Here is a 24,495-nt window from a genome sequence, read left to right on the forward strand (position 1 = left end):
GCCAGGCAGTGACTCCATGCACCAGCACTGCTCAATGGTTTAGGTGAAAACCAATTGGAGTTATTATCCCACATGCGGAATGGGGATCCTGCAGCAAGTGCTGCAACATCCAAAGCTGACTATGCTAGATCTGAAACAAAAATATGGTTATATTTTAAATGTATGGAGGAAATAGTACAAGGAGTATGTTATAAACTGCTTATCAAGTAAAATAGAGATGCCAACACATATGGCACCAAAATCATACAAGCAGGGCACTACCATGGCTCAGTATATGTTAAATTCTACACAGCCAGAGCACTGAATAGACAGATGAAGTGTGAAATCAGTGTTCCTGAGGCCATAGGCAAAGGTAAACATCCAAAATTTCTGGCAGTTCACTGGAATCATTGCTGTTCATATTTTAACAACAAAGGCTATGAAAGCAATACAACTCTACTCAAAATAACCTGGCATACTGTGTACTTCTTGGCTGTGGTATAGAATTAATTTTGAGGAAACATACAAGGCTTGATTTCCCAGACAGGTATTCTTCTACCAAAAAAATAATTAGTAACAGTCTGACAATTCTCTCAAACACAGAAGTCTTTCCACTCTTTCTGGTCTTAACAGTAGCAGCACTTTCCAGCCAAGTGCAACTTGGAAAAATCAGCTTTGAATGTGGCATAATCATGCTAGGTCACAATTTTTCCTCTCTTCCTATTTCACTGGAAAGATGATGGAGTCAGGCACTTTCAGTGGTGCTCAGTGACAAAACAGAGGCAGTGGGCACCAACTGAAATAAAAGAGGTTCCCTCTGAACATCAAGAAACACTTTTTCACTGTGAGGGTGACTGAGCACTGGCACAGGCTGCCCAGGGAGGTTGTGGAGTCTCCATCCACGGAAATACTCAAAAGCTGTCTGGAAATAGTCCTGGGCCACCAGCCAGATGGCCCTGGCTAAGCAGGGAGATTGGAAGCTACCTCTAGTCCAAACTCAACCATTATGTGATCCTATCTCCACACTATTTCAATGCCTTTCCCCAATTTGATGGATATTATCCATCCTTATTTCCCTCCTTTGACTTATCTCAATATTAACTTAACAAAACTAAAGTCAGAGCAATTGTACTGAGGTATGCACAAGTTGAAAAACCAACTTTGTCAGAGAAATGTATAAAATCTTCATGCCTGCAAGCTTCTCTCTTTTTCAATTTTCCAAGATCGTCTAAAATGTTATTGTTCTAAGAAATAGGACCATGTGCACACTACATTCATTTGGATAATACTAGAGAAGGAAAATATGAAGGATTATCAGGTTCTAATTACCTTACCACCTGAATAAAAATTAATTGGTTTCTTTTCTGAACACTTGTGGTTCTGTACTGCTAAGTGTTTTCAGCATCTCTGTTGGTAAAGACCCCATGTACCCAATCTTTGGTTTGTAAATTTTAAATTTACCTCTTTTTTTTTTTATTTTAACTGGGTATTTGTGGAACTGCAACTTTCACTGAACTCAACTAGATGGATCAAGCTGCCTGTCTATGCACATGGCAGTAAAGGCCAGCAAAATACCGTATTTCATGGACTTTAATAGTTCAGTTGCTCTGGCAGATAAAAAGTATTGAAAAATTTGCACAATATTACTAATAACAGTGAAATGCTTGGAAACATCCTCTGACTCATAATGATGAAGTCAAGCAGAACTCAGTTTTAAGATGAGGTCAGTGAGATTCAAAAAATGCTTACAAGGTATTTGCTAAAGAGATGAAAATCCAGTCTGTTCCAGTACCATACTCCTACACTTTCATAGGGTTCATGATTCATATTCAGAACTGCACTCCAGACGTTTTTAATCAAACACAGAAGTTAACATATTGCTGCACTTCATTATCTTTCCCTACAAAGCGAGTTATGGGCACATCTTACACACCACCTGTAATTTCTGCAGCATTACATTCACAGATTGCAGGGCAGAAGGGCCACTTGGTATGATCCACAATATAACAGCAACGAATTTCACCTAGCCCCCACTTCTGTTCTACATACAAGCACCAACTGCAACCATGCAGACCAAGCTACTCACTCTGAGAATAACATGCAGTCATTCTTTCTCCACACTGGAAAGGAGAAATGAGACAACCTCCCTTCACTTTCAGCTCACAAATATTTGCTTTCTGTGTTCAGCAGGTAACAATTATCCTGCTCCAGGCTGAAAGCAAAGCAGACAAGGTAGACTTATGAGATCAAAGCAGGGGGGAAAAAAGTTGAAAAATAAAAAAAATCAGTAATCCAAGAATCAAATACAGGCTATTGCTGATGCCTATAATAGCTCTCAGAAAGTCAAATAAACACAGATGACTAGCAAGGAAACCTGAAGTTTATGTAACACACAAAATCTTGAGACTATTAGCAAAAGTTATTAAGTGCTCCAAAGTCTGCAAATGGCCCCCAAGGAAACAACGATAAAATAACATAATAAAAATTAACCAGAAATCACAAATTGCATATATTCTACCATAAAACCTGTCTATTTCATGAAATTAAATATCTGCCTTTCTATGAAAAACATCCATGTCTGTTCAAGCTGAGTTTAAAACATGACCAGAAGACATTTACTAGATTAAGATCCTTGCTACCATGTTTTAATTCTTTAAAGATTCACACAATAAAAAGTGTCAGCATCTGATTCTTAACAGTTGACAATAAGGTCAATTTTTTTTCATTAAAAAAAACCACCTAACTTTATTCCTTACTCATAATATAAACCAAGAAAGAAACTAAGGAGTTAAAGCTGTTTGGCAGCTGTTACTTTAAACTCCTTTGGGTTTTACAGTTTGCAGAGCATGTCAGTTCCTCCACATTGGAACTTTTCTAAAAAAACACCCAAGCAGAGGAATGTCACAGCACCATCATCTGCTATAAGTACAATAGTCAGAGATCTGATACAGCAGAGGACCTCCTCCTCCAAATCTGTCACTTGTAATAAATTACGGTATAGCCAGGAGCTGGTTGAGACCAGACAGACAGAGAAATCAAAATTAAGAGAATATGTAGAATCAGACATGACCTATATAGAAGTGACAGGTAAGGCTGAAGAGAGCAGTATGATTTCTTAGAGGGAGAAGACATGTATGGACAAGAGACAAGGACAGAGCCAATGACTACTCTGTGAAAAGGACAAACAAGAGCATAAAACTTAGAGTACTGTTATTAAAAAGTAGCAGTTTGAGGCAGTATTCAAGCATACAACACACGAGTTTCTTGTCAGAAGTGCTCAGAAAGTAAAGACTAAATATGGCACTAAAACCCAACCAGAGCGAATTTAGCTCAGAGACAAAGGCTGCATTGCAAGACCTGCTGGGCAAGTGCCACACAGCAATCAGATACTGTCTTTGACCAGAATACCTAGAATAGGTTTTGCACAAGTAAGAAAAAGAAATGCTTATGTTTACAATTCTTCAAATAAATGCCCTTTTCCCATAAGCTCATCTTTTCCATATTTATTGAGAAAAGCTATTCCATCATACAAACATCCCGTCACTACATCAAGTCCCTCTATCTGGGCAATACAAACCTTCTCTCAAAGAGGGATCTAGTGAGAATTGAATGAAATTAGCATTTAAAGATAGATAAAAATGCTACCCCATCATTTCATAACCTTGCACTCAGTTTACTTCCTCTATTAGTATCCACTTCCATTAAGTCCAAGCTGTCCACATGAACTAGTAAACACTAAACTACCCCCCAGCTCATACTCAGTACTGCAGGACAGCAGCTCTGAAGCTGCTGAGCATGCCAGCCTTTGGCAAATAAAGGGGGACACCTTCTTCACTTACCAGCTTAGAACAAGCAGTCAAAGCCAGTAAGACACCAGTTAAACCTTTCATGTTGTCTATTGTGTTTACCTCTTTCAACTATTTGCATTTGCAGATGAACTTGTTTCCTGTTTCTACATTACTTGCTTTTCTCTGTTACACAGCTTACAGCATTGGAAGGGGTCACAAAGCAGAACTTCTACTAGTATTTAGCTCCCTGGCAATGGAAAACATTAGAAACCACAACACCTTGACAGATTACAGTCCAGCAGAACCCCAGTCACAAGCTGGGGCCTTCCTGCACTACTGCTATCTACAGATATCTAATAGCCAAGCAAGAAGTTACAACAGTGGTAAGCAGGGAAAGCCCAGCATCTACAAGTACTGAGAGCAAAACAATGAGACATCTGTTCCAAGCTCATGCAGCAAGGCAAAAACAACTGCACAGCAGCCACCATTTGTCCAAACAGGAGCCAGTAAGATTAATGTTTCTTCATTTTCCCCAATGAGTTCACAAAATGTTCACAAGAATCATCATTTTATTTTACTTATTGCACAGATCCATACAATCTGGATGCTTTTCCCAAAAAGCAGCAGCAGTGGGGTGTGGATGAGGATGAAGAACTGCTCAGTGCTCTACATTCAGCCATACCAGCCCACACTGAAGAAGGTGCAGTTTAGGATCCTCACTTGACAGAAAGCCAACAAAACAGACCACGTAAGTCTGGATGCAACATGCCAAGAACACAAAGGACTGGCCAACACTACAGCAGTTGCTAGCCATCAGATACTGCTACAGCTGTCAAGACAACCAAGCTTCCCCCAAGTATGACCAACAAAGAAAGACGGTGCTCACTACAGCCTCCTCTGCACTTCTCTCTGTGGTACTGAACGTCAGCAAAACGCCTCACTGCACCTACACACTGAGCATCTCTCACACTGAGCATCAGGAAGTACTGAGCAACCAAATCCTTCTCAATCTCTTCTGATGGGGATTAAGAATCTGGGAAAGGAACCAGACACATGGATTAGAGTCCTGCAGAAGCGAAACTGCAGTTGTATTTCAAGCAACTGGAACAACAAGTTGAAAACACTGCCAAGTTGTCAGGGACTTACAGTTATTAGAAGGAACATAACTAAGTCCTTTATGAGATGCAGATGGGACAGGTAAGGACATGGTTTAGTGATGGACTTTGCATGGTTTATGTACTAGGTGATCTTAAAGGTCTTTTCTAAATGATTCTATGATTCTTCAAGTAAACATCAGGTAGGAGAACTTCTGCAATGCGCAGCAAGTTTCCTGTTGGAAATACAGGTCAGAGGCAAGCAAGTTCAAGTGAACCTGACAATGCATGAAATGTCTCCAGAATCGACACAAGGATGTGTCTGGACAGCCTCCAGAAAAAAAGAATCAGGAAATAACTAAGCAACTCTTAGCAAAACTACCTGATGAACTATTCATCTCCTTTGTACTTTGGCCTGAGCATGCTCCTTGCTCTAAGACAACACAGCAGCACACTGAGGATGACACATGTCCATCTCCTTTGAAAGTCAAGGTCATCATAACTATGTGAAGAAATTACTGGCCACTCCACAAGGTGATTATCTACACCAGAACTGCTGGAGATTGAAGTCCTGTTGTCAAAAATTACAAGTATAGCAGAAGATTTAGCTACCAGACATATTTTAAAGGGATGGCTTGGAGTGCTTACAAACCATTAAAAAAAAATCAATGCACAAGACACATCATGTTACCTAAACATGTATAATTTTTTTATATTCCTGATAGAGAACAATGACAACACATCAGTTACAAACAAGTGTATAGGAACAGTTAGAACCCAAGGACCTGCCATGACTACCAAAGAGAAAAATCTATCAGTACTGATTTTCAGTAATGTCATTTACAGACTAAGACATCTGATTCAGCATCTGGTCAATATTTAGGGTATCTTAACCACCGTACTTATTTTAATACAAATAAAAATATAAACAGTAGGTCAGTTCTCCATTTTAATGTTAAGTGTATTTGTGTGTCTAGAAAGGATAATTTTAATAGTATCAAAGGCACTATCACAACCTAAAGGCTGAATTGTCTTGAGCTACTAGAATGAGAAAAAAAATTCTAAGTGCTATAGTTTTACATAAAAGATATAAAGGTCTAATACTACAATTAAGATTTTCTGACACAATCGGAAATGTCTAAGAACTCCCAATAATAGTATGAGATACCATGAAAACAGCAGGGAAAAAAAACCCACCAGGAGCCAGAAATGTTTAACTAGAGGTCTCAGATTGTTTAAAAATCCCAAACAAGGGAGGACACGTCCTCATACACTCCATTAGTTCACATACTTTCTATCTGCTAGCAAGGGTTTGTTGCAAATCTACCTGCCACGAACAAGAAGGTACAAACACATCTGTATGCATTTGCAAGCCAAAACTGCTTTGAACAAAGCCAGTGAGCAGAAAAGATGACAACTTCTGGTGTTATTGAAATATCCACAGCAATCCAAGGACAAAATTGAAACTAAGTATCCTGGAGAACACATTAATTTCACAGAATAATGACCATTTACAAAGGACAATCTCTGTAAGTTGTTCAAAGTACAGAGTATCATGCCATGAACACGTAACTGAAAATGGTGGAAAATGCATTACAGTTTTACTACTGTGAGGTAAGCTTTGATTCATACCATATGGCCTTAAGACAAGCATATGTGCACATCTGCACATGTGTGCATGAATGCCGAGGTCTCCAACCAACTGCAGCCAGCCCAGTTTCTTAGCAGAAGCAAGAAGACAGGATTCCAACAAACAAATACACAGTTTCTCAAGAGTCACTCCAAAAAAACTAATCCTACTGACTCACAATTTTTGTCTCAGAAACCTGGTAAAAAACTGAGACAAACAAAAGTGTGAAGACAACTAGGTATTATAGCAATACATTATTACCCTATTATAGCAATACTAATTATTATGCTTATATTTGTTTTACTCTTTACAAGGCTTAAAAACCCCCCAGACAAAACCAATCACACTAATATGTGAATAATTCATGACAAGTAAAGGGACCAATGGACTTACAATTAAGTTCTTTTCTTTTTCCCTATTCTTTTTTAAGGTGGTATAAAACACATAGTTTTTTATTCCGCCCTCAGGTGAGGTCCACCTGTGAGGTCCTCTGAATTCAGAATTCCTTCACAAAAATCACAGGTCATCACTTTGGGTGTAATGTAGCATGCAAAAACTTAATATTATACTGTAAGCAGGGAGAAGATTGAAAAATGCAATTGGTTATCAGAAAAATTCCTGAAATCAACATTTATCAGTGTTGTCTTCTCTGAATTAAAATAGTTGCTTCCTATGGTATTTTCTGCATTGTACCTCCAGACAAGTATTGACTTTTTAAAAGCACCTTGAATTTGAGGTGTTTTATCCTCCTGCTGCTTCAGAACATGAGATGAGATTCTGATGTTATCTGCAATGTCAAGTTTTGTGAGCATGTTTGAAATACACATTTGTTTACAAGACTACATTTTAAAATGTAGGTTATCTTCTGTCAAAATGAAATAAAGTTAAAAATTAAGCTCAGCTCAGAAGGGAAGGGAAGGTGAAGCAAAGTGCAAGAAAAAAAGGAAGCAGGATCTTAGTAATCGTAGCTGGAATCCATTCAAACTTCATTTCCTATATAGGAACTTTCATGCCTTCTATCACCTTTACGCTTTTTATTTTTGCCCCCTTTTTAAAATCTTCTTCGTTTCTTTACATGCATATATTCAGAAAGAACAGCTTGCCATTCTTTTTGGGACAAGTTGCTGAGTACACAAAAAGCCCCCCTCAGAACTAAACATCAGTATAACAGGTGGGGGCTCTCTGCCTTCCCAGAAGGCTGAAAGCAAGCCCAGACTGCTGACACACCACCGTGCTGCCCACTGCCAGGCAATTTTCTGGCTTTACCCTTTACACTCATGCAAGTGTGACAAAGGAAAGCACAGAACAGCAAGAAGAGGAGGAATAAATGTGAACGTTATTTCACAGCAGAAGCTTCATTACTAAGTATCACTTAATTCATTAAAAGTTCCCTAACCAAAATGGCATGAATTAAGAATGGACTCTTGTGTGGGCTTGATTTACTCCCCAGCTCAGACCTAGACAGTGTAGTGTCATGGTCACTGCACTTTCTCTTCACTCCTGACCTTATTTTATGCACAACAGACACCCTCCTCATCCAGCGACTAGAGAACAAGCAATGAGCCTTTCTTTTCCAAGGAAGATACACTCTTTTATTAATTTAAACTTTTATTACTTTTATTATACACTCAAAAAGCTGTAAGAATAACTTAAAAGATTAAACTCAGCAAGAGAAAGTACTGTTCTTTTTGAAGATACCCATCGCCTTCAAAGCCTTTGGGCTGTTAGTAGCTCTTCTAAATTTTAACATTTGGAGTAATGAAGGCTGCATTTTACAATTTCCACAAAGACAGACCAGAAAGTAAGCAGCGACCTGCAACCCAATAATGTCAGATACCATTTGTTTATAGTCAGCCCCATGATGCACCAAGGCTCTGTCAGGATGGACTGTTTCGAGAATATTCTTAGTAGCTGTTAACCTGTACATTGGACAGAATGGCATGAAGTTACAGCGAGGCCATGAGATTTTCTGCCCCATGTCAGCATCATGGTAAGGAAACAGTGCCATGCATTTACTTTTCCTCCCATTCAATATATTCCTTCTTGGAAATGCTAACATTACCACAAGCACACATAATACATGAGAGAGCTTGGCCAGAAGAATTTAAGTTTTAATATTTTCCCCCGTGCAATCAGGCTAGGGGTAAGGGAAGATGACATTTGATTACCCCAAGCAGCTAATTGATGCAAGACTTGATCCTCAAATGCATCACATATTAAAAATCATCTTTATGTGCAATCATCTGTGGTAAGCAAAGATTCTCTACCACTCTGAAGGAACCTACAGGTCTGTCACTTATTAACAAGTTACATCTTCCGAGCTTATATGCATTTTTCTGAACATTTTTTTCACCACTTCAAAGCACACTTTAAAGCATGCATTAACTTGCACATGGGAATAACCATTACCTTTCTAGGAGTCCACCACAAAAACTACTCTACTGTTTGCCTAGCCCCTCATCCATCAAAACTCAAGGCTATTTTTCTGTGCATAGAAAGAGACATGAGACATGACACTACTCTGACCCCCTCTCTAATGACAACATCTGCTGAGAGGGCTCACTCAGCTCTTTATGCAGCAATAGTAAACCATGCTTTAAAAAAACCTCAAACAAATGAAACAACCCCTCCAAGATTCACTGAGAGATTACATACAGGTAAAATTACTAATTAAAACAACATCTTCACCAAACTTCTGAACATAGCTAAAGAATGGCAAGTAGTTTTTGCTGAGATAAAGCTTCATAGAGCAGGTAAATATTCATATCTGACCTTAAGAAGGACGGCCTTATCAAATGTCTGGAAAAACGAATGGTTTTCAACAAGAACTTTAGTATGGTAGATTCTCTTCCTTCAACAACTGATTTTTAAAGTACTTTTATTAATTTAATATTCTAAAGCCCACTACAGTTATAGTTTACAGCAATAAGCAAACTTGAAATTCATCCCATTTTAAGTTCTAGCTCCTACTGCTGCAGGCTGCTTGAAGCAACTGTATATTTAATTTTCATGTAACGTGCTAACAACAATATTTACACTGACTAAGTTTAATGCCATAGTTCCCTCTAAAAAGTTTTTACTAGCAGTACACTAAAGAATGAAATAAAAATTCCTTTGTTCTTACAGGACAGATCACTTTGAAGAAAATTAATGTCTTCAAATTAAGATTTTTATGGTAGGGAAAATGTAACAGTCCCCACACACAAGTTCACCACGAAACAACGAAAATACAGCTCTCATTTCAAACATGTGTTCCTGGGTCCTGTAAATCATACATCATGAACCTAGAGACTGGCCCAAGCTTGAGTTACTTGCCACAACTTCAAATGCTGAAATAAGATGTGAATACTGCAAGAATATTCTGGGTAATAGCAATAAAGATAAAAGAGCAAGTATATTGTTGTGCTTCACTGTGTCTGTCAATGTTATTATCCCAAGTAGCCTTTTTAACTGCTGTAATTTTTGTCCAGGTCAGCATACTACTCAGCAAGTTTCAAAACTTGTCGGGACCAGAATGCAGAGAGAAGTAAAGAAAGACCCCATCTTGAGCTCATGGCTCCCATTCTGCACAGACAACACAAAGCCTGGACAAGTTTATCCCCTGCTCCCTGGGTGTGAGCTCCTGCCTGTGTCCTCCTCAACCCCTGCAGACCATCAGTCCTGTCTCCAGAGCTCCTGGATACATTTACTTCCCTAGCAATGCTTGCCCAATTCAAACAGAAACAAGAAAAGGCCATGAACACTCCCTAGCACACTTTCCTGCCTGTCATCAGCAAAAACAAACCAAGCCTTTCAAGATATGAGAGGGCCAACATAGGGGCAGAAAGAGGAAGGGTAGGACGAAGAGTTAAAAGTTTTTGTCTCTCAGCTGACACTCTAGTCTTGGAGAAATCAATGCAAAAGTGCAGTAGCTAAATAAAGTAAGGCAATTAGCTGAAGGAAGGTGGGAATCACTCTGGCTGGTAGACAGATCAGAGAGGAGTGACCAGGCATCATGCACCAATCATGTCAAATCCTGTGCTGACAACTTGCTGGCAAAACTTACTCTACCAGAAGACTATGAGTACTGCCCCCACATTTCTTTAGCAGTCATATGAATTAAAATATATCATTTCCTCTCAAGCCATTTAGAACATCCAGAAAATAGGTAACTCAGGTACTAACTCACCTGCTGCACTACAACTGGGAGAAACACTTGTGAGCACTTGAGTCGTCACAGTACATGTCACAAGACACTTGAGCTGAAACTGTGGATGGAAGTCTGTTTAAACTTCCATGCAGGGTACAAACTGGAAATCCAGGGCAGGGACAAAAACCTGTTCTGACAAGACACAGTTGCAACTGAAAGTGCCTCAAATAATCTGCCAGTATCCAGGTCCAGGTCTGCCAGTATTAACTGTATGATGCAGTTTTTTTCCCCACTGTAAGCAAATTAGTTTTTCAAAAAATTCTTTATGCTTTTACTCTGAGCAATGGGATGGTATCATATTTCCAGGCAAGAGCAGTTTCCTTTAGCTAGTACCTTTTAAAACAGATACCTTTCTAAATGCTGTGCCTTACGTCTTATGCTTTAGTTCTACAAAAAAAATGTAGTCCTGCATCAAGTGGCATTGCTTCCTTGAAGTCCTTGTTTCTCCTTACCAGCTCCTCCCAGCTCTTTTGGCTGCACCAGCAAGACCATTTCTGTAATTTCTCATGAATCCAGTCAGGGAAATGATCCAGGTGAAGACTGAGCTGATGCATACAGAAGTTTTCAGTTGGATAACTTCCTTGATCTGGTTTACCACATTGCTACACAAATGCCAGTGTGAGAAAACAAAGATGAGAGTAACGATGCAATTTAATTCAGAATAAATCAACCCCTGGGAATACAAAGCTAATTAAAAACATGGCAAAAACATATAGGCAAGTCCAAACAACTCTACAAGCCTCGTTACTTGTTTCTAAACTTTTCTTTTTGTTTATTTACTCTTGGGAGTGGAACACTTAGGTTCATAAGCATAATGCTACAAGACAAATGGTTCAGAAATGTAAATAGACAATAACTCTTGTTTGAGTCTTGAAAAGCACATAACCCAGCCAGGTAATCCAAGAGTGTGTTCCTTCACATGGTTTATTACACTGTATATATTCAGTAGCTCAAGGCCAAGCCAGAGGGCAATGCAGAGGGAGGCAACAGTGAGGGAGAATTCATCTGACTAAATGGGAATTCTAATAGTGTTGTGTAGGCTGCCATGCTCGGCAGAGAAGATTCACACAGTGGATATTCATCATCCCAAATGTGGTTACTCCAGGTGACAGGAATGATACTTGGCTCCATTAGCTGAGATTACAACTTGTCTGTAAAAGGACCATGAGGGACTCACTACAATGAAGTCACTTGAAGACTGTAGACAACCAACTCAGATGAGATGCCTCCTATCCTGGATGCAAACTGCATATCCCTCACATGAGAGTGCTCGATATATACAGACTGAGATATGAACTATTTGGATCTTAACCTTTCACAACTTATCCACAGTATGGTGAAGAGAAAGAGGGCTGGACAAAACTGCTCATACATTAATATCCTTGCAGCAGCAGTAAAAATGCAGATTTTACTTTAATTTGGTGCTGTTCTCTTAGCAAGTCTCACAAAATCACCTGAGAAATACTTGTTGTTGTGTACATGCCTTTGCTTATAAAGGATGAAAGACACCATGTTTCAATAATGACAATCACAAAGGTGGGATGAAACAAGAGGAAGAACCCAATACCACTATCACTTTTGTTCATCAATGCAGGAAGAAGGGCTCTGTTTTCTTTAACAAAGCAGGAGTACTTTATCTACATCTACCTCCTATTTATCTCAGCATTCATGGACTGCCATGCCCCCCTTTACTGCTAAACACTATTACTGTATTATACCTACCACATAGTACAGTACAGCAGCTCTCAGCAGTCCTGTACCTACAACTAACTGGAAGCATTATGCACCACATTGGATTCAGCTTCTTTGTTGTCCCCAAGTTGAAAGGATGCTGCTACTTCCTTCCCCTTGGCTTCCGCTCCGTGCTCCATTTCCTCTCTGCTAACTTCAGCTGCCACTGTGTCTCCTCAAAGCCCTCAGGGCAGAGAGGCTCAGGGTGGCTCCTACAAGTGACTCCAGCTCCAGCAAGGCCTATGTGGTGCCCTCTACACTGCAACGTGCTCCTGCCTATCTGAAAAGCATCCATGACAGCAGCAGTTTGCCATGGTGCAGCTCCCACTCACAGTGACAGGAAGGCTTCACCTGCCCATGACGTGTACAGATAATGAACAAAGACAGGAATTCACTCCTAGGATGCCGCCACTGAACGGCACAGGCAGTGACAGCTCAAAGAACACCAAAAAGTAAGAGCAGGAACAATTAAAAGATAGCTTCAGTGTTGGATTACCAGGGACTTCTGTCCCTTGCCTGCATAAACTGGTTATACTCAAAACACACTTTTATATCCACTGCAGCTCTGTTTGAATATACCCAATCCCCCAAGTAGCTAATGACGATCCCTAAGTAATAGGGAGTCAAATTTAGAGACTATACTGTACATAAATGAATTTTTCCTTCAGTTTTTCCTCAGGATCTGTTGCTCTTCAAGCTAGCAAGAGCAGCATGGGTATGTCTGAATCAGAATATCAGTATTTTACAGAAATGAAAATGCTACTCTATGTTGGAACATACTTAAAAATACTCCTTTCAAAGGTTCAGACATGTCATTATGTCAACTGTGATTCTGTCATACTATTTTAAAGTGGAAGATTCAATGCCCTTAGAAAATGCAGCAAAAAATTACAGTATGTTCACATTCTTATGGCTCTGTATAAAAAAAAATATTTTCCAGTTTCTAATAAAACTAAAAATGGTATTTGTAAAAAGCATGTGTATAATGCTTATTACCCATGCACAGCAAGCCAGATATTACATTAACTGAAAGCTTAATGTAAACCAGCCTTCAGAATAACGTTTCTGGAATTTCTGAAGGAAAAAAAAAAACACTCAGTTCTCTTTGGCACTTCCTAAAACAAAATGTTTTAATGCACATTATTAACATGTATTATATTAGTATCATTACACTGATTTTTTTCTAGTAAAGATAACTACTTACACAAACTTCTTTCCTCCCTTATTTTTGCTCCCTGGCATGCATGTGGTAAAACTATTGGGACCTGTGGGAGAAGCAGAATACCAACACCACAGTTCTCTCAGAAGTTGCCTTTCCTTGTATCTAAAGGCAGAACAGATATATATACTGGAGCAAAGGAAAAAATGCAGCTTGCATAAGGTAATGAATGTATAAGCCAACAGAAATACTGAAAGCGCATTCTTTTGATTTCAAGTTGCATGTATTTCTGAGAGATTACTTAGTTTGCCTTTGGCTGACTGGAAGAAGAACATTCCCTGAATTATAAGCTTGAGGCTCCACAACAACTGTACTGATCCAATTTTGTACTGGCATTTGAGATGTGGAATAGAAGCATCACTCCCAACCACACTGCTATTCAATGGTGAGACTTCAAGAAGGCTCTTAAGAAATGCCATTTAAGCTCAACCTCCAACCTGCCAGGTGCAGCACATTCCTATAATGACATGACCAAAGCACTGCATTTCCTTGACATGCATTTTCTTCTTGGTTTTCTTCCTGTGCCAAGCCTGGCTTTGCCCACAGAAGACAAGAGTAAAAAAACTAGTCTGAAGTTTGTAACAACATGAAGTGGAGTGACATTTCTGTTCCTCCATTTACTAAAACCACTGGAGATTTCTGATATTTAAAAAGAAAAATCTAAATGCACAATTCTTCTTCCTCCCCAGCACACAAATACATACAGCCAAGCTTCTGTTAACCATTACAATTAAAAATTGTAAAATTGCATTTCATTGTTACCAGAAACCTTTATTTGAAACCATTCACTTAGCCAAAAGTTGACACAGCCATCTGTAAAAGCTTCATGAACCCAGTTTTAGTCTCAAGCAGGAAAAGGCATTAGTGTGGTGTTAAAAAAAAAAAAAAAGACAAAAAATAAGGAGGGAGAAACACATGGAAATTAACACTATCTCAAGACACAAGTGGGCAAAAAAGACACAAGACACAAGTGGGCCCGCAGGGAAAGCCAGAATATGAATTTGTCACTTCAGAAGTGCATACACACATTATTAAAGGTACCTTGAATCACTTAATGCAAGGTATTACAAGACAAAAGGGTGAACACAAACGCTCAGGAGAAAAAGACTGCAGTTTTAAACCCTCAGATCACCTAGGTAACTTGTTCATCTGACTGAGGGAATTCAGTTACTAGGCATTTGCAGGCATTAGTACTTCAAGACAAACATGGAAAAAACCCAGCCAAAACCCAGTGATTACCTGGATCTGATAATTGATAAAATCAATAAACACCTCATCTTCATTAACATTTTACAATACTATCTAGTACTGAGTAAGCAACTGGCTCCTCCACTAAAATAAAGCAATGTCTTTTTTACGCTTTAGAGCAATTTAGCTTCTACTCTGAGGAGTCCATTTGTCATGAAATAAACCTTTGGATTTGATGATCATTAGTAATTTGCAGCTGAATGAGAAGAGACAGTATGGCAGTGCAAAAGGAAAGTGAGCAAGACTATAAAGACTATTTCTGCATCATCTGAACTTTAAGATCATTGTTAAAACTGCAAGCATGGGATACCAGTTTAAAAATAAACAAAAAAAAAACCAAAACAACCCAGCCCAGAACTGGAGGATCTTCTCAGAGCTGTGACTGTGCTGTCCTGAAAAGCAGACTTTGCAGATTCCGACTAAGCAGCAACATCTGAATTTTTATTCACGAAAAGCAGACTTTGCAGAATGTCCAGCTGAAATGGCTATGGAGTTAGCTTCCATGAAGTAATGGAATGGCAGCTTGCAGGAAGGCAATTCCATACAGCAGCACTCAAGCATCAACCCTCCTGTCCTCCATGCACGCAGAGGGAAAAAACACTGCAGATTCCGACTAAGCAGCAACATCTGAATTTTTATTCACCATCATACTGGAAAATAATTATCTACCTAATCTCATTCTGGGATTGTGAAGATGATATATCCTGAGCATATTCATCTTCTGGTAGGCTAGTATTTGAATTGGGTGCTATTTATTACTCAAATGTTATTTTATTATCCATAACTTCTTAATTTTGAAAAAACTAACAAAATAGGAAGACCAACTGAAATACAAGTTAAAACCAATACACACTGCAGTAGACAAATATAATGCCAAATTTCAGCACTAAAACAGAATATTCTAGGATTTCTCTAATAAGCCATCCTAGCAGCTACAAATGAATGATCCTCATCTTCTACTGAGAAGAAAAGTTTACAGGCAATAAAGAAATTTAATCCCTTCCCAAATCACATTGCTTATGGTTACATTCTCCCTGGTTTAATGTTACACCTTCATATAACTCTTAAATTCCTATTTCCCAGAGGTCTGTTGTTAGGTTTTACACAAGACTATTCATGTGAAAAAACATGCGCCATATATTTTGTGTACTCACCAAACAAATCACCAGTGCCAACAGGAATTCAGCTTAAGAATTAGTTTGGGGGTTTAATTGTTTGTTTTAATATTTGCACACATTAATTTCAGCACTAAAAGAAACTGAAGTTCTGGAATACCTGTTAGAACAATTAAAAAATCTAAACAAAACCAAAACCAAACAAAACCCCCACAAAACCATAATTTAGTCCTCATCTGAAATACCTGTCAGGTTTTACATACTTGAGAGAACTTACAGAGGTAAAGATTCTAAAGAGTACCTTCATGGACATCTATTACCCTCACTGCTGGGGCACCAACACAGACAAAAGCAAACCCATCTGTGAGAATTTTACCCTATCAAAGCAAGTACCTTACTGAGACTTAGAGGGTACCTCTGTGACCTTCAGAGGCCACAAGAGAGCTGCATAAAAAAGTCATTCAATTTTCTAAATACGGTGCTATGTGCAGAGCTTAATAACCAGCACTTCCATATTCACAAATTACATCATCAGTCTGGCTGAGGAGAATTTGAAGCTGGGACTGTCTGAACATATGTCTGAGACCAATAAAGAAGAGAAAAGCTTGATGCAAAGCATCCCTCCCCATCCTTTCCTAATCCGAGCACTGACTACAAATCCCACCTTCAAAAAGCTCCAAATCCAAGACCTATTTATTTGGTTTGTTAATACAGAAGTGAAACATCTTAACTAGGTCTCATTTGATCTGTCCCACCATGAGGAGGGCTCTCCACCCCAGTCTCATGTAACCTGTCCAACAACAAATACTGCAGCTAAAGCAATTATTCCCTAATGGCATGCTCTGGCTTTCTAACCTCTACCTTTATTTCAATCACTTGGTTTTTAACTAGTCCATTCACAGCCAAAGGAAAAGACAGTCATGTGCAAACATCCCTGAACCTCAGCAATGGCCCTTTACTTGTACCTACAACTGTGACCACGGTACTAAAAGGGCAAGAAGGAAAACCAGCTACTTTAGGTTTTACAACCATTTAGCAGTTACTGTGCTGGTGCTGTGTGTATTCAAACTGGGAAATGTACCTAGTACTAAAACTTTTCCCTAGAAAATCATCACACCTGTCGTTCAGGAAGTTATTCAAGGCTACAAGCTGGCATCACATAAACTTTCAAAAAAAAAAGATTCACAGTAAGGAGGTGGTAATTAGGAAGCAGAATGCACTTTGATATGAGATCAGCTCTACATATCCCTTGTACCAATGTACGTGTCCAAAAAATAAAGACTGGGCTGCTAATCAGGCTTTGGAAAGTGATATTATGAAAACTCAGATGTTCTTACATGGAAGACAAAATGAGACATTTCTATTAGGATAAAGATATTCTCAACTCACTGACATTAACATAGCTGTTATTACTCAAATAGCCAGCCATCAGTCTTGATGTAAATGTAGCAGCTACAGACAAGCCTTTCCATGCCATCTGAATTGAGCTTGACAATAGAAGACAAGATCAGCAAGACAGCTAAAAGGCACTAATTCTGCCAATACCTCACCACTTTGATTACATGAAGGAGATTTTCCATATGATGCAAAAATTATAGTCGATTTTGATACCAGCTTGGTATCTGAAGTGCTAGCTCCATGGGCCACACACAGCTCTGGTTTTCTGGCATGCTTATCAATAAATTCAGTATATCCCAAGTTTAGTGGCCTTTGCATTTTAGTTAGTGGTTCTTATTCCAGAACAGCTATTTTTTTGTCCTTTAAAAAAGGCACAAACTGGTATTACATTTGATGTCACATTGCCTGGCATGGTAGGTTTTCCTACAAGACACCTTTGCCTCTTGACTATTCTGTGTGTGAACACATGCCCACCCAGATTCTACTTAGGGTACCTAAATCCAACCATGAAAGAAGGAAATCAAAAAGGTTATTTTCAATGTTTTATGTCTTGCAGCAAGCATCGCTTGCTGATTGTTACAACCTGTATGAGATAAGTAAAGCTCTGAGGAAACAGGACATAAGCATACCCTTCACATGGTGCACATCTACCCCAGTGCAGCAGGAAGGATGCTGCCAGCCTGCTGCCTTGAAGGCTCAGCCAGTGTATGATCACTCCTCCCAGATGACACATTTAGCCATTTGACAACACATACTACAAGGCCCACGTTGACCACGGGGGAGGATGCATTTCCTTCTAACATGTCTTGTACCCCCATGTACACAAGTTTTCTGCATCCTGACATACCCGTGGTCCCGGCAGGCACGATGCCGCCGCAGGATTCCTGTTGGAGACCGACGGAAGGGTTGCCCTTCTGCCACCAAACCCAAGGCCAAGGGTGCTTCCCCCCTCGCCGAGATTCCACACGGGGGAGGGCGGGAGGGCAGGTGCAGCTCGCCGGCCGAGGGGCTGCCACACCACGGCACTGGTGAAGACCGGACTTGCGCAGCCCAGGGCAGGACCAGCAGCCCGGCACAGGAGCATCAGGAGCTGCTCCAGGTGCCCCCGGGCGCTCGGGCACTGGCTCGGTGCGGCTTCTGAGCCCACCCGGGAGAAGGCGGAGGACGACCCTGCCCGGCTGGGGAGCGTCTCTGCCCGGCTGCCCAGGGGCAGCGGTGACAGACCCCGCCCGGCCGGCGGGAGCCACGGCGCCGAACAAAAGGCCCGGCGGAGGCCCGGAAACGTCCCGGGGCCGCGGCCGAGCCGCGCCGTCAGCCCAGGGGGCGAACCCCAGCCTGGCCGCCCCGCACGGCCTGCGGCCGCCGGTGCCCCCCGCCCGCCTCTCACCGCCGCGTCGGGCCCTGCAGCGGGCACCGTGAGGAGACGGGAAACCGGGGGGAAAGGACGCAATGCAACAGCTCCGGCGGCGCCGAGGGACGGAGGGAGGAACGGAGGGGGCAGCACAATGAGGCCAGCGCAGCCCCTGCCCCTGCCAGTAACAAAAGCTCCCCAGCCGCGGGGCTGCCTCCGCTTCTCCGGGCTGCAGGGTCTGCGGCGGCCGGTGGAAGCCAGGAGAGGTCTCACATCACCGACCCGCTTCCCGGCCGTACCCTCGGTCTGGCCCCCCGCACAATGCAGCCCCCGCCGCCCCGGGGACCGCCGCACAAAGCGGGCCAGTCCCGCCGCCCATCCCGCACCGACCTTGAGCCGCCTCGGGCGCCCCTAAGGTTTTGGTCACCGCCTTCCACACGTTGCAGCCCAGCAGGCAGAGGAGAAGCGCCGCCGACCTGCTCATTTCCACCCGCCGCCGCCAGCCGCCGCCAGGGAGAGAATCGCCGCCGGAGCCGCTGCCCGGAGGAGGAGGAGAAAGAGCCGCATCAGGGGCTGGCCCGCTCCGCGCCTCCCTCCATGTTGCCGTGCGCTGCCCCTCCTGCTTTCTCCGCCTGCTGCATTGTCGTCCCGCCGCTGCGCCCCGGCTCCGAGTCCCGCGCTGTCCCCCCAGGCGGGCGGGCGGCGGAGGCGAGCGGGAAGGAAGGGGAAGCGAGAGAGCTCCGCGGCCCCGCTGCCTTTCCGCTCGGGTTTATTCTTTAATTCCGCTCCCGTTTATCCCCCCGCTCTCCCCGCGGGAGCGGCCGGGGCTCCCCGCCCGCCCCTTAACCCTTGGCGGCACCCCCTGCCCTGGCCGTGCCCGGCGGCGCAGCGCCCCCTGCCGCCCGCGCCCCGCCCTGCCCCGCCGCGGGGCTCCTCGGCAGCGCCGGTGCTCGGCCGCGCTCACCTGCCGCGGGGGGCCGGGTCCCGCCCGGCCTCGCCCGCCGCCCGCTGCCCGCTCTCCCTCCCTGAACGGCTGCAAAATGGCCTCCCCAGCCGTGCCGGCCCCGCTCGACTCCCACCGCAGCCAGCGGGAGGGACGAGGGGGAAGGCGGGCGCGGTGACCTGCTCTCCGCACGGCTGGGACGTGGCGGGTCGCAGGGTCCCCCGCGGCCACGCTGCCACGCGTGACCTCCGGCCGGGCCCCTGCCGCTGCTGGAGTATTTAAAGCGAATTTCAAAAACAGAACGAACCAACCAACCACAAAGCAACAGCAAATGCACCCATCTACTGGTTTTAATACAAAATAGTTTTTTTAAAAATGCTATAACAAACTGCACAGTAACGGTGAACTCTGGATTGGAAATCCTGGCATTGAGGGCTGAGGTCGGGCACGGTGCCTCCCGCCCCGCCCCGCCCCGTGCGGAGAATGGCGAGGGTAGCGCTGGGGACATTCTGCCGGGGGCAGGGTACTCTCCCTGGGCGCTTTCTCACTGGGGTGGTTTGCATCTTCCCTAAGAGCATCTCTCGGCTTGCTTTCCTTCAGGCCAGCGGAGGCAGAACACAAGGGCACAGCAGTCACTCCTCCCTTCCCGGTCTCTGCTGAGCATTACGCGTCCTAAGGGAGGGAGAACAGGCGCTCCTCATGTTTCCTCCAGCACGGAGATTGCTGCTCCAGACAGCTATTATAGCAAGTCTTTACACAGCTGTGCAAAGCAAAGCCTCTGCCCCACTGCCTCGCGGATTTCCCACGATCTGCTCCCAAACACTGGCAGTGCTTCAGTTGGCCCCTAAGACTCAAGTTTGTATACCTAAACATTTAATCTCTCACTGAGGTGCCCTAAAGTTTCGTGATTTCTTTGTAAATCTCTTTTTAAATAAAATCTTCCAATACAAATGTGATGCATTATAGATGGATTTTTAGAAAGCAGTACAGTTGTTTATTTTGTCATTTCAGTATTTGACCAGAGTAGCTACATCACAAGCTACAGGTTATTTTATGAATTTTATGAAATTCTGGTACCCCAGAAGTGTTAAAAGGGATTTAATAGATCATTTTCAGACACACTACAGTTGATTACAACATATTTCACTTTGGTTTTACTGTTTTCAAATACATTTTCTAACAGTTGATAAATACTGTGTAGACACTGCAACTTCATCCTTTTATCCCAAGAATTTGGAGCATTTATTTGTAAAGTTCAATCCCATAAGAAAATGAAGTACAAAAAGGCCATTCAGTTCACCGAGAAGACTAAATGAGCAAATACAGATCATGTGATCTTACTCCTGCTTGTCATAAACAAAGATTTCAATATTGTAAACTCATGGCATGTCTTAAGTGTGAGGCTACTTGTTCCTAAAGAAAGGAGGCATGTGGCAAATAACATAGACTTTTTTGCCATGTGGCAAATAATATAGATTTTTTCCCCCTTTCTCTGAATGTTAATGAACTTAAATTAGCATATGTAGGATGAGGTCAGAGCTAGAAACTTAGTTAAAACCTAGTTCTGTCTATAAGGAAAGGTAGAGTTTTTTGTTACAAAGAGGAAAATGCATTTTCCTGAATATAGTTGTATTATTTTCACAAAAATCCAGATACAACAATTCTTGCAACATCAATGAATAACACATAACGACTAAGGCTGGAAAGAAATGAGATTTGCACAGAGAAATCACAGAATTGAAATGGTTTGGCCTGGAAGGGACTTCAAAAATCACCTGATTTCAATTCCCCCTGCATAAGCAGGGACACCTTCCACTAGACCAGGCTGAAGTCTTAAAGTCTCATCTAATCTGGCTTTGAACACTTCCAGGGATGGGGCATCCAAAACTTCCCTGGCACTGAGTTCCAATGTCCCACCATGCTCACAGTAAAGAATTTCCTCCTGCTATTTCATCTCAGCCTGCCCTCTTTCCGTTTAAAGCCATTCTTCCTTGTTTCATCAGTACATGCCCTTGTAAAAAGTCCTTCTCCAGCTCTCTCTTGCAGCTCCCTTTAGGTACTGGAAGGTGCTGTATGGTTCCCCCAGAGCCTTCTCTTTTCCAGCTGAACCACCCCAGCTCTCTCAGCCTGTCTTTTTAGGAGAGGTGTTGCAGTCCTGTATCTTCATACCCCTCTTCTGGACTCCTTATTTGGAGCACCCAGGGCTGCCACAGTACTCTAGGCAAGGTCCCGTGAAAGGAGAGGGCAGAATCACCTCCCTCACTCAACCTCCTGGTCACTTCTGGTGATGCAGCCCAAGGTACAGCTGAACCTCTGAGCTGCAGATTTTGAAAACACAAGCTGTGTATAGTACCACACACTCCCCACATTTCTGTTTATTTCAGCCCAGAAAAATATTATTATCCTTACAAATTGTGCTGGGCACACAGTACTTGTCTCTTACCTGAAAAGGCTAAATTTATGTATATAATTACATGGTAACACTCTCATAAATACTACTATTCATGTAATGAGACTGAGCTATTCCCCCAAATAGCTTCTCTTGAAATGATCTTTTCTTTGTTGTCCCAGTGAGCACTGAAGCATCTAAGACTGACATACTGGTAATGCCATTGATTCCTGGGTGAAAACTCCCTGTGACACAAGGGATAGTTGATATCTTACAGCTCAGTTCAAATCCTCTTCAGACTTAAGCAAGTGTAAGTTATACCCCAGGCATGTTTCCATACCTTGTTTGTTGACACTCATTGGCTAGACACCCTTACGGATAAAAAGGACACAATTTACTGCAGCCTGAGAAAAAATGCCACAGGAGCAGTGTCAATAAATAACATTAATACAATAAAATGACCTAAGTCAGGCAGTAGTGAGAGCTCAGTTCTAATTTGGGTCATACATGAGCCAGCAGAGTGCTCTTAGAGCAAAGAGGGTGAATGGTATCCCAGGCTTCATTATTCAAAGCATTGCCTCAAGAGAGGTGATCCCTCTACTCAGCACTGGTGTGGCCACACCTGGAGTTCTGTGTCCAGTTCTGAAATCATCAGTCCAGGAGAGACACAGACACACTGGGGAGAGTCCACTGAAAGGTCATGAAGATGATAAAGGGACTGGAGCATCTCTCCTATGAGGAAAGGCTGGTCAGCCTGGAGAAGAAGAGGCTCAGAGGGAATCTGACCAATGCGTATAAATACCTGAAGGGAGGCTACAAAGAGGATGGAGCAAGGCTTTTTTTGGTTGGGGCCAGTGACAGGACCAAAGGCAATGAGCACAAACAGAAATACAGGTGGTGCCCTCTGACCATCAGGAGCCACTTTAATTCTGTGTGTCGGAAAACTGACACAGGCTTCCCAGCAATGTTGTGGACTCTCCATCCATGGATATATTAAAAAACCACCTGGACACAATCCTGGGCAACTCGCTCTATGAGGCCTTGCCTAAGTAGGCAGGTTGGACCAGATGACTTCCAGAAGCTCCTTCCAACCTCAACCGTTCTGTGATTTCTATTCAGAAAGAATACTTGAGCCCTAGCACTGGAGGTGCAGTGGCAACTAGATGGCTGGGCCTCTTCCTAACCCACTGTGTCTACTTTTTCCTTTCTGCACCATTTCTTATTTGTCCAGTCCATGCTGATGCTAAACACAGTCATTTTTACATTGTACAAACAATGTAAATTATATTTTAAATTGTACAAACACATTTTCAAATAGCTGACTATTCAAGTAATGAATACTAACATACTTAGAATATGAGTACCTATTAATGAGGCGCTCTGCACCAATCATTAGAAGACAGACACATTCAATGAGTACCTTGGAGACTATACGGATTAGTTTGCAGGTAGGCTTACAGTTAAAATTTCCGGTTTTTAATTCTACAATATTCAGACACCCTTGAAAGGCATGCTGGATATGCTTAAGCAAAAGGTTGGGCTAATTAGTTCTTTTCTGTTCTTCCTCACAAGGTCTACTGCTGTATTTCTTGTGGTATTATTTCCACATAGACAAATAAAAGTTTTGAAAACAGTGCTTAGACAGCCAATGACAAATCTATAAAGGAGGATTAACAGTTAAATATTTCATATATAGCAAATTAATTCAATGAACCAGAAGGTGCAAATATTTATGATAAAGACATAGCTCTAGCAGGCTGTTATCTAGCCTTTCTGGTTGGCAGTAGCAGTGTGTGCATTTGAGAATTGCTTTGAAGTACTTTTATAATTTCTAGAAAAGTCCTTGTTTACTAGCGCACCAGTTACTTTATGTATGGAAGATCACACAAACCTAAATCTAAAACAAAAAAAAAGTGAACATCAGATATAAAGCCCTGAAGATTATTTTGCAGTGCTCCTGGTAGTTGAGCCAGCTACAGATTATGTGGTATTAAACATTTTACATGAAAATTATAGAAGCTATTTAGTCCTGGATCTTTCAAAGAAAAAAAATCAAAGTTTTATGACCAGGCTAACAATTATTTCATATCCTTTTGAGAAATCTAGCAGTGATTGAGTACTACTGTTGTTTTAGTTGTAGCCATGCTGAGCATGGATACCAAAACATAATGCTGTCTTTGGCATAAATGCCTTTCACCTGAAGATCTCAGATCATTTCAATATTGACATACACATGCTGTACTATTAATATGAGACTCGACTACTGACTATACGTGCTCATAAGGCAAAGAAATGTTTGGCTCAGAAGACCTAAGTACTTGTTTACATAGGGAACCAGTGTGAAACAGTTATGTGTGAAATACATCCCCATACCTGACTGCACACTAAATTCCTTAGTAGGCAACTGGATGTGGACCAGCT

The 24,495-nt window shown here is 42.0% G+C and overlaps 1 protein-coding gene across 3 annotated transcripts in view; it reads right to left on the minus strand.

Annotated features, from left to right (window-relative positions):
* Window positions 1–19,641, minus strand: part of FAM171A1 (family with sequence similarity 171 member A1) — an 88,934-nt gene extending 69,293 nt beyond the window's left edge. For all 3 annotated transcript variants that reach the window (XM_041408392.1, XM_041408391.1, XM_041408390.1), the window contains exon 1: window positions 19,133–19,641. In XM_041408392.1, coding sequence (XP_041264326.1) covers window positions 19,133–19,226 — 94 coding nt within the window. In that variant the 5' untranslated portion in view covers window positions 19,227–19,641. The remainder of the gene's footprint in view (window positions 1–19,132) is intronic.
* Between the last annotated feature and the right edge of the window lie 4,854 nt (window positions 19,642–24,495).

The sequence above is a fragment of the Onychostruthus taczanowskii genome, unplaced genomic scaffold (assembly GCF_017590055.1).
Source record: "Onychostruthus taczanowskii isolate IOZ18803 unplaced genomic scaffold, ASM1759005v1 scaffold3, whole genome shotgun sequence".
Classification (NCBI taxonomy): Eukaryota; Metazoa; Chordata; class Aves; order Passeriformes; family Passeridae; genus Onychostruthus; species Onychostruthus taczanowskii.